Source organism: Pteropus medius, unplaced genomic scaffold (assembly GCF_902729225.1).
Source record: "Pteropus medius unplaced genomic scaffold, Ma_sr-lr_union100, whole genome shotgun sequence".
NCBI classification, from domain to species: domain Eukaryota; kingdom Metazoa; phylum Chordata; class Mammalia; order Chiroptera; family Pteropodidae; genus Pteropus; species Pteropus medius.
Window position 1 is genome coordinate 1,232,525 of NW_024352787.1, and position 20,030 is coordinate 1,252,554.

General features: G+C 38.8%; 1 protein-coding gene and 1 long non-coding RNA gene across 4 annotated transcripts in view; one reads left to right on the forward strand and one right to left on the reverse strand.

Moving 5' to 3' along the window:
- Nucleotides 1-46: 46 nt before the first annotated feature.
- Nucleotides 47-15,136, reverse strand: LOC120591787 (uncharacterized). The gene is made up of 3 exons (XR_005649998.1): nucleotides 14,020-15,136; nucleotides 2,715-2,791; nucleotides 47-400 (listed from the first exon to the last, which is right to left on the reverse strand). It is a non-coding gene; the product is annotated as an uncharacterized LOC120591787 (long non-coding RNA).
- A 113-nt stretch (nucleotides 15,137-15,249) lies between these two features.
- Nucleotides 15,250-20,030, forward strand: part of TM9SF2 (transmembrane 9 superfamily member 2) — a 47,670-nt gene continuing 42,889 nt past the window's right edge. Inside the window, exons 1-3 of one of the 3 annotated variants that reach the window (XM_039849483.1) lie at nucleotides 15,266-15,377; nucleotides 16,356-16,465; nucleotides 17,896-18,607. In XM_039849483.1, coding sequence (XP_039705417.1) covers nucleotides 18,437-18,607 — 171 coding nt within the window. In that variant the 5' untranslated portion in view covers nucleotides 15,266-15,377; nucleotides 16,356-16,465; nucleotides 17,896-18,436. Of the gene's footprint in view, nucleotides 15,378-15,414; nucleotides 15,759-16,355; nucleotides 16,466-17,895; nucleotides 18,608-20,030 lie in introns of those variants that run through there. The other 2 variants (XM_039849482.1, XM_039849484.1) reach the window with 2 other exon arrangements.

Genomic DNA, 20,030 nt, shown 5'->3' on the forward strand with positions numbered 1-20,030 from the left:
AGATATCTTTATTATTATGTTATAATTATCACTATTGATCCCTAGATTTGCATTAAAGAAGTCTGAATTTATCTTATTTTACATCCTCATTCGTGAAGGCAGTTTTAATGGTTAAGACTGGGTTTGGATCTCAGGCTTACCCATTGCTCATCCGTCCATCCATTGATCCCCTCAGTTTCCCCACCTGCAACGTGGACATACTAAGAGTGTATTCCCAACGGGATAGGGTGAAGTATTCCATGTAAACCGCTTAGTACAATACCTGGCACAGAGCAAACACATACTAAGTGTCAGCCGATAGAAACAGCACAGTGTTATGTTGAAATGGTGGTGCAGGCACAGGTGGTGGTGAGGCTGCCATGCTGATGACTTCATGGCTGTCTTCACAAAGCAACTTTTCCTGGGAAAAAAGGGAAGATGGGCCATAGTGGGTCTGTGATGGAAACCACCCCCCAAATTCCCATGGGGTGAGATGGATGGTCATGGCTGACAAGTATTGGCTTCCTTAACTGAAGAGGAATTCAAACTTGTCATAGCTGGAACGTGGCCCTGTATTGGCCCTTCCCCTCCTGAATTGGTTTGAAGGCTAATTCATTCTGTGTCTGTGTGATGACAGACCTTTGTTGAACCTTTATTGTGCTTTTCAACTGAGTTTCTTAACACATTCTTAACACTTGTGTTTATAAAGTAGGATGAACTAGACACAAAAAAATTATATTTACCCCCCAAAAAGTAACTTATCAAGTTGAGGAAGGTAATTGTTCTCTTGGAGCCTAAATTTTCTCACGTATAAAGTGAGAAGTTTACAAGATCAGCTGTAGCACTGCGTCTGGTTTTCTGGGGATGTATCTGGCACTCTCATTGTGGTTCCCTAATTCCTGGACCTTGTCCTGATGGTGTATGGACACAAATTTCTGTGAGTTTTGTTTGGAATATCGATATTAAATGGCAGTTGGGTACCATGTCCCAGGTTCAAGTACCCTGCTTGCTATTCCTTCTTCTCTGTCACCATCTGCACACCAGAGACCAGGGGACAGCTGAGCAAGACAATATCTGATTGGATGCTGGGGAAAAGGACAGAGAAATTAAGTGATAATAAGCCTCTATCTGTACAAAATCTTTCCACTGCTGGGATTGATGGCCATACCCTATTTCTATCCTCTCCTCAAGGAATGTCTAGGCTGTGTACTTTTTGCTTATTAATAAGAATAAATGTGCAAGCAGGAATGCAACATTATTATGTCAGCCAACATTTATGGAGTATTTACCACGTGCTTGGCGCTATTATCAGTAAGACTTTTACAAGCATTGTCTCTTTCCCTCCTTTTCAGGATTACTCTTAATCAGACTCTTATCAGCTCATAGGCACTATTACAGCAATACCAGTTGATAAACTATGGAAATACCACAGTACTGATTGGTAACTAGGTGATATTCAAGCCCACCAAGTGCCTCCTACCCACCCATTGCTCTGGCCCTGAGGGGCTGCTCTGGCTTCTACCTACTAGCAACCTGCTGGGGCTGCAACAGCTCCCACCCAATTCGTTACCTCAGACCCATGAGAAATGCCTGGTGCTGACCTGGCTCTGCAACACTGTGTTTACAACTGGCTCCCTCCGTAATTATGGCAGCTGCTTGTTGTAGTGGCCTCCATGGTATATAATACAGGTTATTCAATATTTTTAATATCACCTGATTTTCCCCCCCACCAACTAGCAGATTAAAGCAAACTTGACTAAAAGATTTTTTAAAATCTTCTCAAATCAGATGGTTTCCATTTTTACCTGCTATCTTGGAGATACTGTATGCATGTATCTATAATTATTACACAGCTGTAATCACAGCGAAGTTCATTTTGGTGTCTTGCTTCTTTTACGTAACATTACTTCACAAGCATTTTCTGAAAGTTTTACATGATATCAAAATTTTTATTTTAATGATTTATCAGGTGCCATTTTGATTTAAGCCAGATTCTGCACTCTAAAAATTATGTGTGAAGGGTGTAGGAGGAAGAGAGAAAATAAAGACAATACAATGTTCTCTCTTGTCATTTACTGGGACCTCCCACATCCAGAAGATTTTTCCCAACACGTGTCAGATAGCTAGACAAAATATAAAGTTCAAAGGTCTCCTACTGGGCTGAATTCATAGTCCTGGGGAAGAAGAAATTCCAATATAATTTCACAAGCAGCTGTCATTACAACTTCTTGAAGATCCTCGGTTCTTTGGTTCTACATTGTTTTGCAGCCATTTTCTTGGTAAGCTCAATCCCCATGACACTTTAATGCTTTTTGTAGAAGTACTAAGACTACAATTAAATATGATAACTAGAACAAATGGTTAGTTTTGAAAACAAAGCCTGTCCATTAAGTTCTAGAAAAAGATCACTAGTCAGAAACATCAGTTGATCTCAGAATGACTAATTTGTTTACTTACGAGAATCTTTTTTAAAATTGAGTTATCTTTTTCTATGCCCTACATCAATTGTCTCTATACTTCCCCATGTCTTCTTTCAAGTTGGAAAAGTAATAAAGAAAAATGAGAGAGGGCTTGATAACACTAGATATTTGACCCACTTTCCTGTTATAAGGCTTTTAAAAAAATTCTTTTTCATAGTACACGGTATTATCCCATGCTCAGCTTGCTGTAGGCAATTTAGCAACAGGATTTACCTAATAGAGCAGTTTTTGCTTGATCTAATTTTAGGTAATTACCTCTCTTTTCCAAGCTTGTTTTTCTAGTACTTCTGCTGGTCTTGGTTTGTCACACAGCAACGTTTACCCCAGGATCCCTGCTTGTAAGGCAATAGAAAGAACAGCTCAATTTCTTAGATTGACTATTAAGCATGAAATATAAATAAATGGGTAAAATAAGGAATTCCGCATCAATCATAAAATCTACCCACAAACAGGTATAGAATTTAAAAAAAAAATCTGAACCAGAATGCCTAAGTCAGTAAAAGATTTCATAAAACCAAGCAAATGCCAACATTACTGACAGCTGGATATCTAATCTGAGTCATTACCCAAATAGGGTGCCCTACTGTATGATCCCCGAATACTGAGAATTTTCACTCAAAAGGTTATGCTTTCCTGGAACTGGGCTTGCTAATGCCTTCATAAAGTTAAACCCGGGAAATAAAGATGTTAGTCCCAGGAAATAAATTAAAGAATAAAAGGGGGGGAAATCTTTTTACTTATAGAGCTTTCAATCTTTTTGTGTGAGCACATTTAAAAATGCTTGCTTTCAAATAAAGAAATATATTTCCAAATATTTATCACAGGGGAGAGGGGGAAAATATCAGGGCCTCCTCTGGGCCAGGCACAGAGTAGGTGCATTTTGGCTGTCTTCTCATGGAAACTCAGCCAAACTACATGCTGAAAACTGTCCCCAGAAGCTCCATGGCACTGGCTATCTGAGCAGGCACTGTCATGGCTTCCCTGCTTATGTCACAAAGGTTTTGTGAAGACCAAATTAATGAGTGCCGTTGCAGACCGGGGGTGGGGAGACTTCAAACTCCTAAGAGCCATTACCTGTGTGGGGCAGGAGGCTACTTTTTACTTAAGACACTTTTAACGTTATACATTACATTTGAAGCAATCGACTTTTCGATAACAACTTTTTATTTATGCGCAGTGTGCTAAAGGTTTCTTAAAGTTTAAAACATAACAACTAGTATTATTAAAATATAACAACAATTAGTATTATTCACTTCACATTTATTTATTCCACTCGAATCTAATAAAAATGAAAAAAAATACCATCTGAAAATTTCCCTTTTTAATATGTACTTTATTTTTAGAGCATTTTCAGGTTTACAGAAAAAAATTAGCAGACAATACCCAGAGTCCCCAGTCTCTTTCCCATCCTTTCTTCCTCTATTAACATCTGCCATTAGTACAGTAATTTTCTTATAATGGATAAGCCAATGTTGATGCAGTATTATTGACTAAAGTCCATAGTTTACATTAGGGTTCACTTTTCGTCTTACACATTCTGTGGGTTCTGACAAATATATAATGACATGTATCCCCCACAACAGTATTATATAGGACAGTTTCACTGCCCTAAAAATCCCCTGCGTCCCACCTATTCATCCTTCCTTCCCAGGAACCCCAGGTGACCGCTGACAATAATTCTCTCCAAACTCTAGCCAGGCTCCTCTGAGTCTTTTTTCTTAACTCATTCTCAACCTTGGCCTATGAAGACTCGAATGAACACTAGCATAATTTCTAAAATCCCAATTCCTAGGATGAACTGAGCCCCACTTAAAGTGCCTCCCTGAGGAAACTCAAGGCTGCCAAAAGAATTGACTCTTCCAGCCAACAGCTGAAGATAAGATCCCTGTCCCTCGGCCTCTGTGGGAGGACAGGAGCCTGACTTTGACAAACGCCAGTTAGCAAACCCAGATGTTTTCCCATGGACGAATCTCCCCTTCCCACTTTTTATAATTTTTCACTTCCCGCCCCCACCATTCCCCTTTCCTACTCCTTCCTCTCCCTTTAAAACAGCCAGTCTTCTCTGCATAGATCAAAGTTGAGTTCAGTTTATGCTGGATTCTTTTCCCTACTGTAACTGATTAAAATCTGTCCTTACCACTTTAACATCCTTCTTTATCTTTGACACCACTTACCTTTTTACTGACTCCGAAGTTTTGTCTTTTCCAGAATGTCATATAGTTGAAATCATACAGTAACGCAGCCTTTTCAGGCTGGCTTCTTTCACTTAGCAATATACAGCTGGGGTTCCTCCATGTCTTTTTGTGGCTTGACAGCTCATTTCTTTTTGTCTCTGTATAATATTTCATAGTCTGGATGCACCACAATTTATTTATCTATTTACCTTCTATAGGACATCTTGGTTGCTTCCAAGTTTTGGCAACTGTGAATAAAGCTGCTCTAAACATTTGTGTGCAGGTTTTTGTGCAGACATAAGTTTTCTGGAAATGTAGTGTTTACTTTGCTTTTCCACTTGACACACAATCTTAAGTCACCTAAACACTTCTAGAATAAATATGATTTAAAAAATGGTAAAACCTTAATGAACCAGAGAATTTAACATGTGCAATGTGCAATTAATTAAGATATTTTCTTCTATATTTGACTTTTAAGTAAGGAGAACAAATATATAGAGAAACAAGCTATTGGAAATTTATAAAATCCCACATCTTATAGGTTGAGTCCTGGGGATTTTTGCAGTTTATATTTGCAGTTGTACCAAATCAATGTCTACATTTTGTAGAAGAGAAAAAACTTTTCCTTTTCCTTTCTAGGTTCTTTGGCTGGCCTAAAATTAAATTTACATAAGTCAAAGAAAAAATTTAGTTATGCATGTGTGGGAGAAATATGAGACTCAAAGAAATGATCAAAGCAGGCAGATTTTATACCTTTTAGACAAAGAAACACTAAATTTGTGAAGAATTGACAAGACAAGGGGGTTTGGGCTTTGGGTAGTAAATTACTGAAGAAGAACAAGGTTTGTTTATACAGCCCTCCATTCTCAGTTCCCTGCTCTGGTGATAAGGATGTGCCTCTACCTCCCAGTCCAGGGAGGATGCCTGTCACATGGGAGCTTTATCTCCTAATTTCAGGGGACAAAGGAGGGTCAATTTCTTCTTGCACTGGCTATTTCTTAAGTAACTTTAATTCAAAATAACCAGTTGGCCAAAATGGCATAATTTGGAGTAGCATATTTTGCTCCCCCTCAGTCTACAAGATGGGCATTCTCACTACAATTGCTTGCCTTGTCCATAGATCTTAACTAAAGAGCTCCCTACAAAGTAGATGCCATGCTTGGCACTGTGAGATTTCATAGCACACTGTGACCCTGGCCCATTGATCAGATAATTGTCAGGGGCCCGGTCCACAGCTGTGGAGGTGGCCTTTTGCGAAAACACTACCTGTCAGGGTCAAGGCAATGGAAGTCTTCGTTTAGTCTACCAAGAAAAATGCCCCTCTTCTTCTGAGAAACATTCCTTCTCACCATGTGGCATATATTACACTCTATCAAGTTATAAATGATGCCCTTGGCGTTGTGCAAGTCATGACCCTATTATGCCAGCCTGTTCTATACACTTCCTTCCTTAAAAACCTTCAGTGGCTCTCCATTACAATAAATAAAACTTAAACTGACTGCAAGACACTTCATAATCTGCCTCCCACTAGTTTTCTTGGCATTACCATTCACTATGTGCCCTTCCATTTCATGTCATATTGAGCCCAAGGCTGGGCCTTTTTTTTTTCCCCCTCTGTCTAGTATATTATTAGACTGTTCCCCTGCCCATGTACCTGTACTGGAAGATTGAGACAAAAAGGCACAAACTCACATTAAATAAGGTAATTTCATCACAACCTCCTTTCTGCTCTCTTCTCACTTCTTTATGGAATTTGTCACTCTGAATTATCATCATTCTTTTGTCTGGCTTCCTCACCAAACAGTGAGCTCCTCAAGAAAAGAAAACTTTAGAAATCCCCTCTCAGTGGGAAGTCAGCGAAAGCCTAACGATGCCCTTTCTTTTCACTTTCTACCCAGTAAAATGCTGCCACCTTCCTCTGGAGCTGACAGTTTCAGTGAGATTCTCTCTCAAAAGGCCTCACCTGGCCTCTCACAGTCCTTGACATGAAATCTAGACACTCTTAAGGTTGTGGATGGCTCTGAACCTACCCCCTCTACCCCACATCCCCAGCTTGCTTTCCTGCCGCCGTAAACTGTCCACCATAAGTTCCTTTACAGATCTCATTTCTTCTTCTGTCATGTGGTTGCTGTGTTTCTGGATATTCTTCCACTTCATAATCACTCAGCAGTTAGAACAGAAATAATCTAATCGGACAACTGTTCAAGTCTCACTAGACCATCAAACCCTATTGTATTATTTCTCCAAGGTTCTTTTGTCAACTATGAAACTACCTTCCCTATTCAGCAATATTCAAATCCCAATTCCTTCTTTAGGTGCTATGTCCCCTTCCAAACTTCCATAGTTAAGGAAAGAGTAGAAGACCCCTTATTCCTCTCAAATTTATTAGAACACTTAGTCTTATAAAATGACAAAATAGTGAACTTATCCCTTTCTGCCCCACCCCAAAAGAGGATCCTAAGACTTAAATTATTTTAAATTGATTTTAACTTATACCAATAATATAAGATGTGAAAACTTCAATAGTTAGAGGTAAATTTAAAGCCCCCCACTTCCATTCTTCACTATTGTCACCAGGCTGGTGTGTATATTTCCGGATCATTTTCTATGATTGCACATATATGTTTGGGTAGCGATGAAAATATTAGTGTAGAATTTTTGGTTTTGCTTTGAGTTGCAGAACTATTAATGGGAGTCAAGGCCAAAACCTTAAGAAATTATAACATGCCTGCCTTAGCCTTTTGTAATATTTTTGCCCTGTGTGACATATATAGCTCAGAAGGCAGCCAATTGCTCACTGTCAAACTGCCAAAATGAAGCAGAAAGTCTGATAATAGCTATGGATTTTTGAGAAACGGCTTGGCCTATAGGATGCCTGTAGCTTCACTTCCTGCTGGTAGCCATGGCATGAACAGATGAGGGAGGTTGGGATCCCCCCAAGGAGTAGTGGGAAGTGTTGATTTCTGTGGTCCAGTAGGGGGTCTGCTTCTCAGTGCCAGTCTGCTGTCAGAATCTCAGGCTTTTGTCGTGGACGTACCAAATAATGACTAAGGAGGCCAAACGCACTTGGTTTAAGTTTTGCTCTCTAGGTTTTGGATAAAAGCATTTAAAAATTTCATCTAACATAACTTGGGTTACTTTCATAAAGCAAAATTAAATAAGCCAACTGCTGTTGGAACTCCCGGCAGCTTCCTAATGCTTAATACCTGATGAGAATTCTGATCCATTTACAAGACAAGCTAAAATTGATGAGAAAGAAAAACAAATACTTAGCCTATGATTGCATCATCACTTCTACATTTTTTTCCATTTCAGAAGGAATTCTGGCTGCATACCCTGAAGTGAAAGTTGTTGGTTAATGGATGTTAATGGGAAACCTAATGGTGCAGCAGAAAGCCAAGACACTTTGTGCTATAGCCCATGGCAAAGTACAGATTTATGGAGATATGTTAGCACTGCCAGTTCTTTTATAAGTGAGAAAAACATCTTATCCAAAACATATTTTTCCAATAATGCAGTGAAACCTCTTTGTCCCCCAAAGGCTGAACCAATATGAAATAATGGCAGGCATCACTCAAGTTTTCCTATAACATGATCTATTTACATAAATATGTATATGTGTATTTATCCTATCTATATAAAATTTCTTTACAAATATAACATATGTTCACTATTTTTTAAAATGGAAATACTATGCAATCACGAGGGAGGTAAGTCAGCCTGTATTTGACCCCATAGAATTAACCCACTATAAAAATTTTCAGATGTGTCCTTCCATTCTTTTATCTGTGATCATATATATTTTTCAATTTTAAATACTTCTTTCTATGAGTTTTAATACATATATAGATTCATTTACTTCCACCAAAATCAGGATACATAACAGCTCTATCATGCTCCCAAATTCCTCTTGTTATCCCTTGTAATAATATCTTCCCTCACCCCTAATCCCTGGCACTCGCAAACACCTATCGCTAAAACTTCGGGCTTTTGAAAATGTCACATAATGTCATGTAAATGGAATTATAGAATCTGTAACCTTTTGAGACTGGCTTTTTCACTCAGTGTATATGAGATTCATCCAAGATTGTATATTAATAGCTCATTACTTATTATTGTTGAGTTTGTATGAATATACCATGGTTTGTTTATACATTTTTGGGTTGAAAGACATTGGATTGTGTTCATAACTCTGGTGATTATAAATAGAGCTGCTATAAATATTTGTGTACATATTTTTGTGTGACCATGTTTTCATTTCTCTGGGGTTTAAATATCGAGGAGTAGGATTAATGGGTCATATGAGAAGTATATGTTTACTTTGTAAGAAACAGTTAAATGTTTTCCAGAGTGGCTATACCATTTCACATTCCTAACAGTGCTTGCTATATGAGAGTTCCAGATGCCTTACATTTTTGTCAGCTTTTGATATCGTCAGGATATATTATTTTAGCTATTCTGATAGGTGTGTAGTGGTAACTTGTACGGTTTTAATTTGCATTTTTCTATTGGCTAATGATGTTGAACATTTGTATTTATTTGCTATCTATATATCTTCTTTGGTAAAGTGTCTGTTTAAGTCTTTCGCCATTATTTAATTGGGTTGTTTGTTTTCTTACTGTTCAGTTTTGAGAGTTCTTTACATATTGGAATAAAGTCCTTTGTTAGTGAGGTGATTTACCAATATTTCCTCCCAGCCTGTAATTTGTTTTTTCATTCTCTTAACACATGTGGACATTAACAAAAATAAAATCATGAATTGCATGTTATTTTATAATAAACTTAGCAACATATCTTTAACATCTTTCCATATTACTAGTTCTTCTCGACATAATTTTAATGGTTGCAGACTATTCCATTATATTCCAGTTCACAGAACAAGAACATCAGACCGGGCATTTCTGTGACCATGATCAAGACAAAATGTGACACCTTTGTTATTATGTACCATAATTTATTTAACAAACTCCTCTGTGGAACATTCTGGTTGTTTTCTATTTTTTAGTGTTAAAAATATTACACTGGTTAACATACTTAGAGCTAATTTTTTTCATACATTTAAAATATTTCTCTAAGACAGATCTTGCAAATTACATATATTTTAAAGGCTTTTTCAAAAATATATAATACCAACTTGCCTTTTGAGAAGGCTATTTAACTCTCATCATCAGAGTATGAAATAACATCAGGCACTATCATTGCTTTTTAAATTTGCTTCCTTGGTAGATTAAAAAAAGTGTGTCATTGGTTTCTTAAAAATATGCCATTCTTTTATTACAAATAAGGCTGACTATTTAATTGCCTTTGCCACTCATATATTTGTGTGTGTAAGTGTATGTGAATTGTCTCTTCATGTCCTTTATGCATTTTTATATAGGAATAGCTCATCTTTTGCTTATTTTTTCTATAATAACTCCTTATTTTATTGCAATGTTTTCCCCCAGGGTTTTATTTCAATGCACCTTAATTGTGCAGGCCCCTTTGAGTTCTTGTTCGAATCCATGTAAACCAAGGATCTACCAGTATGAGAGTTGCCAGATTTAGCAAATAAAAATAAACAACAAATACTTTTAAAATAATTATACCCCAAATAGACATGGGATATATGTGTACTAGAAAAATATTCATCGTTTATGTAAATGTAACTGGCATCCTATACCTTATCTGGCAACCCTAGCTGGGAGTCACACCTGCAATGGAGTATGGCTTAATTGGGTGTTAGTTTCCAAAATTCTGCAAAAATTGTATAAGGCCGAAAGTGTCATTAAAGTGCCTTAAGTAGCTTTCTAAGTTCAGTATGCATGGACTTCTGCCTTCTACCCTTTTTGATAATTTTTATGCTCCAAGAACCTCTCAAGAAAAGAAGAAAAGTCACTGGGAAGATGCCTTGTCATTCAAACTATCTCACTCTTGTGTGAAGTGTTTCTGTTTGTCTGTAGGCCCTTTCTATTTTATATCAGTTTTCTAAAAATGTTTAAACTTGTAGTTATTGGTAGTTGTGGTGGTTCAACAAGATACAAGGGAAATTCATCTCACATGGGTATTAAGTTCTAAAGTTAGCTCTTAAGGAAAACATGACCACGCTGTGACTCCACTGAATTATTTTTATATAGTTACCCTTCAATCTAGAGTCCCCAACTCCCTCAGCCCAAATTTTATTTTCAATAAACATTCTACTCTCAAATTACTCAAATATTTTTCTTCTGGGGGAACCTGTGTATTTTGGCCCATTCAGTAGCTACTTAAGAGCAATCATGGTGACGGGCCTCATAGCGCTTGTTGTGCAATCATGTCCTGTTTCATGCATCCTTTGTCTTTGTTTCCCTTTATGGATGCTTTTCTATGAGCTTTGCCCAACATTTATATAGTGAAATATACCTAGAAATACTTGGAAGTTTCAATCATTAGCCAGGATTCCAAAGCAACATGTATAGAATGATGTGTTCATTTCTCTCAAGCACAATTTGTGAATGACATCAAATCTCATTTATTTCTAGCATATTCCAAACACTTCAATGAAATAAAAATTTGTAATTCTTGCTCAAGTGCATTTTAATAGTGTTTGGCTTGTAGTCAAAGACATTGTCATATTGTCTGTCTTCTCTTAAATATATTTATATCTGTACCTATAATACAAATTCAACATATTTATATTAATACGTGTATAAAAATGTTCACTCAGATTGTCATTTTACATATCAAATATATTTCTTTTATTGGTTAATACTATCCAAATACACTAACTCTCTTTCTATCCTAATTTTCAAACCCACCATGGTATAAAAGAATCACATGGCTCTAGTCATTGCTATGGTCTCTGGAAAATCTGGTTCATTTTTGAGGAAATTGGAAGGTCAAGGAGCAGCTCAAATATTTACAAACAAATATGCATACAAATATATACATGCATAAATATACATGTACGCATATATACATACACATATTCACATATGCATACACGTTTAAACTTTTTATCATGGAAAATTTCAAATGCAGAAAAGTAGAGGGAATGGTATAATCTTCCTGTACTAATATCCAACTTCAACAATTAACTTTTTCACAGCAATAATATGCATTTTAATAAACTTTTAAAAAAGTATAACATACACACAAAAAAGTATACTGATAATAAGTGTACAGCTCTATGAATTATTACAAAGTAACAGCACCCAGATAATGACCACCTAGATAAAAATACAGAACACAACCAGCACTGCAGTTGCCCCACCACGTGCCCTCCTAATCATTACCTCTTTATACCTCCCTAAAGGCAACGACTATCCTGATTTCTAACGCCACAGATTAGTTTTGCATGTTTTTGAACTTTATTTTAATGAAATTATATTAGTTCTACTTAATATCATGTTTGTGAGATCAATATATGTTGTATTTAGTAGTAATTTGTTTTCATTGCTGTGTACTATACTACAATTTATCCACTCTACTGTAGATGAACTTTAGACTTCTGTTTTGGTGAATACATCTTTTGGTAAAAGTAAGTAGGCATTTAGATCTAGGAGTGAAATTTCTGGTTTCTAGAATATGTGTGCCAAACAAATTTCCACCAATTTACACTCCCACTGGCAGTGTATAATCATTCCAGTTGTTTCACATTTGGTATTGTTAGTCCTTTAATTTTTAACTCTTTTGTTGTTTGTAGCTGTATCTTATTGAGGTTTAATTTGCAATTCCCTCATGATTAATATACATATATATATACATTTTTTTTTTTTTTACCATTGACTATCTACTCTTGTAATGCATCTTTTCTATCTCTTGCCTATTTTTCTACTCAGTTGTCTTTTTTTAAAAAAATTGATTCATAAGAGTTCTTGCATCTTGGATAGGAACACTTCAGTATTTACATGGACAGCAAATGTTGCTAAACTGCATTTAAAAGATGCAAGGTCATGAAAGAAAGTATTAACAGAATACGAACATTGTTGTTCACTGCCTCACTTATAAGATGAAGGGTGAATCACTTAAACATCTATAAAAATTATCACAATCTGAGTTTGAAGGTTGGAGTTTACCCAACTGGGGTAATATTTTTACCAACTGGCCTATTTTTGAAGTTTCAAGAAAAAGGCAAATAAATACATGTAGTGATATAGAGGAGTGAACGCCTGGCTAGTTACCCAGATAAGTCGTTCACTAGATGGCATATCTTCGTGAGAAAGAGAGAAGCAGCTCCTGGCATTGGGAACTGGCCTGGTACTCACACCTAGGCCCTGTTGAGTATAAACAATTTCACAGAATATGAACATCAGACAAGGCCACTCTGACCACAATTAAGACAAAATATGACCCTTCTGTAATTATGTCTAAACAAAAGACAAAAAAACTGAATATTGTCCAAACTCCAAAATGGTCAACATTCCCCTATTTTAAGAACTGACTACTGTTGTGTGTGTGTGTTGTTTTTGTTTGTTTGTTTGTTTGTTTTTACCAATTACAGCTTTAGCCTCAGTCTAGTCTGCCCCCCTTCTAGATAAGACTTATTAAGATATCCAGTCTTAAGAATTATTCTTGCTTCTTGGCAGTATCTAATCCAGAGCAAAGCTCTAGTCTTTTATACACTCCCTCAAATCATCGAACACAAGCTTGAATCTTATAATGAGTACCTTTCTAATATACTTTTACTGAGACAACCCATGGTTCCCTATAGTGTGCATTCTTTCTCACTGCAATGAGTAATAAATGCAATGAGTAATAAACCCAGCCATTGTTGTGTTTCTGGTTGTCTTTGACTAGAGGTCATTGACTTGGGGAATCCAGAACAATCCAGCAGCCTAGTACAACTTACTTGTCAGAAAAGTGAAAACTGATCTATCTCTGGGGTAAATTTACATTAGCCACAGACACAGAAACTGATGGATAAATAAAATTATTATTTTAAAAAGCAAACCCCGAATTGTCAGAAAAGGCAAATATATAGAAATAGAAAGGAGATTAGTAGTTGCTTGGAGGAGTGTATAGAAAGGGGATTAAATATTAAAGGTCATCTCATAGGGGTGACGTCCTAAATCTGTATTATGGCCGTGGCAGCATAACTCAGTAAACTTGATAAAAATCATTAATTTGTACACTTAGAGTGAACTGCATGGTATATAAATTATAGCTCTATAAAGTTGTAAAAACAATCCTAGAGGAGATCAGCTATTTGAATCCAACACTCTCTCTGTAAGCAAACTACATGGCAAGCTACACTGTAAACAGAAAGTTGGCTGGTGGGTATAAAGTTAGAGCAAGCTGGATTAGCTAAAGGCATACCTGTTTATTGCACTTCACTTTACTGTTTCACAGATGTTGAATTTTTTTACAAATTGAAGGCAAGACCCTCCACCAGCAAAAAAAATTACAACTTGCTTTATTGCAATACTCACCTTATTGTGGTGGTCTGGAATCACACCCTCAATATATCCAAGGTATGCTTATATATGATTAGAACATGTCTATCTACATCATCGAGATACTCCATCAACAGCACTGCAGATACAGTCTTTGGGCCGGACCAGTGTCTTCCCTGAGTAACTCTTTGCCTTTGTGGCTTTTCCGGGTTCTGCTGCACAAATAATCTCTCTTCTGGTCCGACTTTAGCTTATAAAACAAGTCTCATTGTCCTGGGGACCATTCTTTTATCTTAAAATATATGAAGATCTCTCACACGTTGGCTCTGAACTACCATGAATTGTGTTTTTAGCCCGTTTTTCAGGGCCAGTTTCATTTCCAAGTTGCAGTGCTTAGACTGGGAGGGAAGGTGTCTATGGATGACTCACTTCTTGTCCTTTGGACTATCACAATTTTATATCAGAAATTGAAGGTCAGTGAGGTGACTTTTATCTTCTAGAAAACCTTAAAAGCCCATTCCTTTACAGGCATACAACAGAGTATAGCTGTCCTTCCTGCAACTTGACACAGAAGTGGGTTGCCAGGTAAAATACATGCATGTCCTATAGAATATTTAGGACATATATGTACTAAAAATTATTCATTATTAATTTGAAATTAAACTTTGGGCATCCTGTAGGTTTGAGACTAAATAGAGGCCCTGGGAAATGCAGAAAAACAGGCTGTCCGAATTACTTTGGTGGAGAAGAGTGGAAGAAACAAACACCAGATATTTAAGAGTCTTAAATCAGAGGAGGCAAATGTCTTCTGTAGCAGAGAAACGGAAAAAAAATCGTATTCCTTAAGTTTTACAGCAGAGTCACAAGCATTAGTACTTTGAGAAAGGGCGAATCACAGTCTGGGGTGCATGGAAGGAAAATTTCATTTCTTCCTAGTTTGGAATTGGAATCCCTACTCAGCCTTTCTGTATGACAGCACCCACACGGCAGGGCAATTCCATTTTATTCATTGGGTGGGGTGCGAGAAGAGCTCTCCACGTCACGCCTTAGGTACTGCTCGGACAACGCAGCAGGTGACCCAGCAAACACCGGGGTGGGCGTTTCCTTGGAGAGTCCGGATCCGGATGTAAGGGGTCGGCTCCGCCCCGCGGCCAAGGCCCGGCCCCTGCCCCTCCCACCAGGCCTGCTGCATGGGATGACGTGTCTGAACTCTGGAGGCGGAAGCAGGGAAAAGGTCGAGGGGTGGGAGTTGGCAAGGTGAGGTTGGCCAGTTTTGCGCATGCACTGGTAGGACCGTGTTGTGTTGGGATTCCAGAAACCATTTTTATTGAGGAATACTCCACTTCTCCGGGTTTTTGATGATGCTGAGCTCGGAAGATTGAGGAGGCTGAGAGGTTCGGAGGGAAGAAGGTTGGGGATCGGACTCCCACGCCGTTATGGGCTCGGCTTCAATGAGTAGCCGAGTGGCTGCGGGCAGTCCCGCACCTTTCTTTTCTCTGTAAAAGGAGGTTAACCTTGTTTGGAAAACCTGAGGTTTATTTCAGCGCTGAAAGTCTGTGGTTCTAAATTCTGATCGCTAGAATTTCTGTGGTCTGGCCAGTACCAATCCTGTAGTGCTTTCCGGTTACTTGCACCTCTTGTCTTTATGTGTCAGACGCTGCGCTAGGTTCTGGAAATGTAGAGATGTAGGTTGCAGAGATGAGCTCCTTACTCCATGGAGTTTACATGTAAATGGGGAGTGAGACAAAACAAATAGCCACACTAATTCGATAGTGGTAAGTAGTGGTAGTGTGGGATGTCAGGGAGGCGTTAAACAGAAGAGTGATATTGAAGAAATTAAAACCTTTTTACTACCGAAAGCTTTTCTGAAAGAGTTAATTGAGCCACATGCTAGCCAGAAAAAGGACCAGGTCCTGGGGCATGCAGTCTAAACCACCACCAGCAGCAGCGCTAGACAGAGAAGACGAACTTGGCTGCTGTCCTGGAATGGATGGGCCTCTTTTTTAATACAAACAGTTCGGAGAAGAAAGATGTGTTTTGAAGGAATTTAAATTAGCTATAGATAAAGAAGGTAGGAGCCGGTGAAGCGGGGTTAGTTCCTGCATGGGTCGTAAAGAAGTGTTCGCTCTTTTGGACTGGTTGTGGGCAACAGTCTAGAGAATGTAGTGGCACCTGTTGGTAGGCTATTCTCTAATTGTGGAAATAACTACATTTGGAATTTAATTCCAAATTTTATCATACATTCAGTAATAGTATCAGTCTTTTGTTTTTTGCCTATATAGAAAGGGGATTAGCTGTTATGTAGCTGTTAACTGATTAGCTGTTATGTAGCTGTTAACTGATTAACCTTTCTTGTCTCTTCCACCTTCCAGCCGGCTCTAATTTAATTTACGACATCTCAGAATTTCTCTCTTGTCAAAGAATTTAAAGAGTTTTTTCAAAGGTTGCTCTTGCCAGAAGTGGAATTTGAGAGGCAATTATAGTAAGTAGTCCTAGATAACTAAGATTTTGGCTTCAACTGGGGTGTAGCTGTGGACGTGGAAAGTATTGAAAGGGTTTAGTCTAGCTCAGTAGCCAGGGGAACAGAACTTGCTGAAGGACTGAGCGTGAGAGAAGAAGACATTTAGGTTATCTCCTAGGTTTTGGGGCCTGAGAAGCAGGGAAGCAGCGATGCCATTTTCTGAAATGGAGAAAACTGGGGGAGTTACAGGTTGGGGTAAAAAAACGGGTAAGTGAGATCGAGAAGGTCAAGTATTTATTGGTGCCAAATTGATGATAGTAAACAAAAATATTAGTTTTCTTCTCCTTTCTTAATTGAGAGAACTTCTGCTTCCTCTTATAGTGGAAGTCTTTGGGACTTCAATTACAGAATATTGTAATTCCTTTTCCTTAACCTGATTTGCTTGAGGGAGACTAAAAAGGGGGGAAGTGACACTTTCACTGCTAGATTGGCTTTTGTAAAAATGGCTTGTCATTCCTCTGTGCCAAGAAATGTGTTATGTGCTTAATGTACATTTTTTTTTTTCCATTTAATCTTCAAACAACATTAAGAAGATGGATGTTTTCTCTCTGCTTCCCAATTCTACTACTTGGGACTTGAGTAACTTGCTCAAGGTCATATGACTAGATAGTTTCACGCTGGAGCTCCTAGTGCAATCTATCCTTGCAAGCAAGAATTTTATCTTACATTGTTCTGGTTACGCTACAATATAAAAGTGATTCTTAACCTTTTTGCAGGGTCATAGATCCCTTTGAAAATTTAATGAATGTTACCAGCTTTCCAGGGAGATGTGCAAACACCCACAATAATTTAGATAGGATTGCACGGGGCTCCCCACTTTTCTGAATTCTTTTAGTGAACTTGCCCATTCCTGAATTCCGAGCTGGAGGTACCTTCGGGTTATAATTCCTTGCTGTATAGTCTGAGTTGATGCACTCTTCTGAAGTATTTAGTTGAACCTTAAGGCTCAACTGAATCGACTTCGTCACCAAAGCAAATTTCTCCTTGAAAAATACTCGGAAAATGCACCACACACATAAACTTAAGTGCACAAACACGGACATGATGCCACTGCAATAGGAAAAACAACAGAAACTTGCTCTAGGATAATCAGATTTCTTTTTCGCTAGAACTACTATCCTCATTCACTGAGCCCTAGGGTGTGCCCCCATGTCCTCCTTTGCAAAGAAATGTCAACACTACCTTCTATTCGCCTACTCCTGTTTTTCTCCGCACCTCTTTTCCACTCTTAAAGAGGTCTTGTTTGTTCTATGCAATCACTGCCCCATGCAAGAATGAGCCACTGCATCCAGTACTTTGAACCTGTCTGTGCACACACCTCTGAGTAGCTGTTTCTTTGAGGATTTATGGCTGTTCTTCCCCATTTGTTTCCTCACCCTGCTCTCAACCAGGTGTTTACCAAACTTCTCTCCACCAACTTCGCCTCCATCAGCAAGGACTCTCTGGAGCACTAATAGGGGGTTGGCGTGCTGCGGTCAGCGTGGTGTGGAAATTTAAGAGATGTGCAAGGGAAACTGAGACAAAGTAACAAGCCGGGAGCGTCAGCCAAGCGGAACGATCCACGGCGCTCCAAGGGAGCTCTTAGATCCGAATTTGGAGTAGGAACGTGAGCGCCGGAACATCTCTCCCAACAACCATTCAGCCGGCCCGCTGAAAACCTGGAAAGTGGATTTCCTTCCCTGCCTCCCGGAAGCTCCTCAGGGCGCTTGCTGCCGCTCTCACTGAGCATGTGCAGGCAGCATTGCGCATGCTCAGTGTAGATCCGGCTCGGTTTCTGTTGCGGGACCCGCCGTATCTCCTAACGCAAGCGGAACTGTCCGTCGCGGGCTGGCCTCCTTCAGCTTGGGTGGCCTTGTCGTGTCCGAGGGCTCCCCGCCCCTCATTCCCTTTTCTCCCCTTCGGCTTGTCTTCCCTTTCCCCGAAACAGCCGTCATGAGCGCAAGGCTGCCGGCGTCGTTTCCACCTCGGTGGCCGCGGTTGTTGCTGCTGTTGCTGCTCTTGCTGGGAGCGGCCCCCGGCCCGCGTCCGGGCGCAGCTTTCTACTTGCCCGGCCTGGCACCGGTGAACTTCTGCGAAGAAGAAAAAAAAAGCAACGAATGCAAGGTGGGTGAGGCCCGGTGGACCTCCAGGTGCACTGTAGGAAGGGGAAGTCTCCCTCTGCGGGAGAAGCTGGGGTCCGAGGGGAAGGAGGCGTAGCAGGGGGTGGGGCCGAGTGTCTCCTGAAGCTCTTGGGCTTGGCCGGGTGTCGGTCGGAGGCTCTGAAACTGCCCTTGAAGGGGGCGTAGATTCTGTAGGACTCAGTGGGCCTCAGGCTCACCTCCGTCTCGTGGGCCGGGTTGCACGAGCAACGGTATTCAGTTTTCCTGGAGCAGGGACTATGTGTGTGGCGCACCCTTGGAATTGAATGCGTGCATGTCAGCAGCAAGCGTTCCACGAGTGAGTTGTTCGCCTACAGCCCTGTGTCACGCAGTCCAAACAAGTAGACCAACTGGTCTTCCAGTAACTTTATTTCATTGCTTCCTGTTTTAGTCTACTTTCTGGACCAACTCCTGGTTGATTCTGAGAGCTTCTTCCTTCTAGGACTTTTATATTTTAACTTCACGTTTAGCGGTTAACCGGTTCTTACTTGTGAAACATAACTCCCAGAACCGCGTAAACTGCATTAATAAAGAGTTGTTGTAATGGTTGAAACTGTGCATTTTTATTTTTCCAGTGCAAAAAAAAATTTTTAATGTATAAAAAATAAATAAGATCCCACTAGTTTCTCTGAGATTGTTTTTAATGTATAAAAAATAAATAAGATCCCACTAGTTTCTCTTAAGACCTTCAAACTCAAGGTTTTCATTTTAACTGCTAGTAAAAGATATAAGTAACATGCTTTTAGGTTAGGCCGTATAAGCTATGATGATATACATACATAATTATTCTAAGATGGTAAAATTTAACTTTTGGGGCTTGAGGATCTCTTTGAAACCATTAATATTTTTAACAATTCAAATAATCGTTCAGCAAACTTTTACAATCTATAAATAGATTTACTTATTAAGCTTGATTTTTTTCTTTTAAAAAATGGGTGTTTATTTTATATCTGCTGGCTTTACTATAGCTGTTAATTTGAACTTATTTTAGGGCATTAAAGAAGCTATTAAAGTTTTCATAGCATTTTACAGTTTCTGTTTAAAAACTTGGATCTCTAAAAATATCTAAGGACCTTTAAGTTTAACTCAAGTCAATAGTTGCAATTGTAACTCTCATACCCTGCAGTGCAAGAAGCTTTTACTTTGAGAATTCTGAATTGAGAATATAGTGCTTCCTAGTGGAAGGGAGAGCTAGTCTCGAAAGCACACTGGTTTTTCCATTAAATATGTTAGTAACCAGCCTTTAAAACCTAATATTTGGTCTTTAAATTTAAATTTAACAGCAATTGTGTATTGTATTCCTTGTGCCTTAGAGACAATAATATCTGTCTTCTAGGAACCTCAGTGAAGGACATAAATTTGAACAGATTATTGAAATCTGATATGTT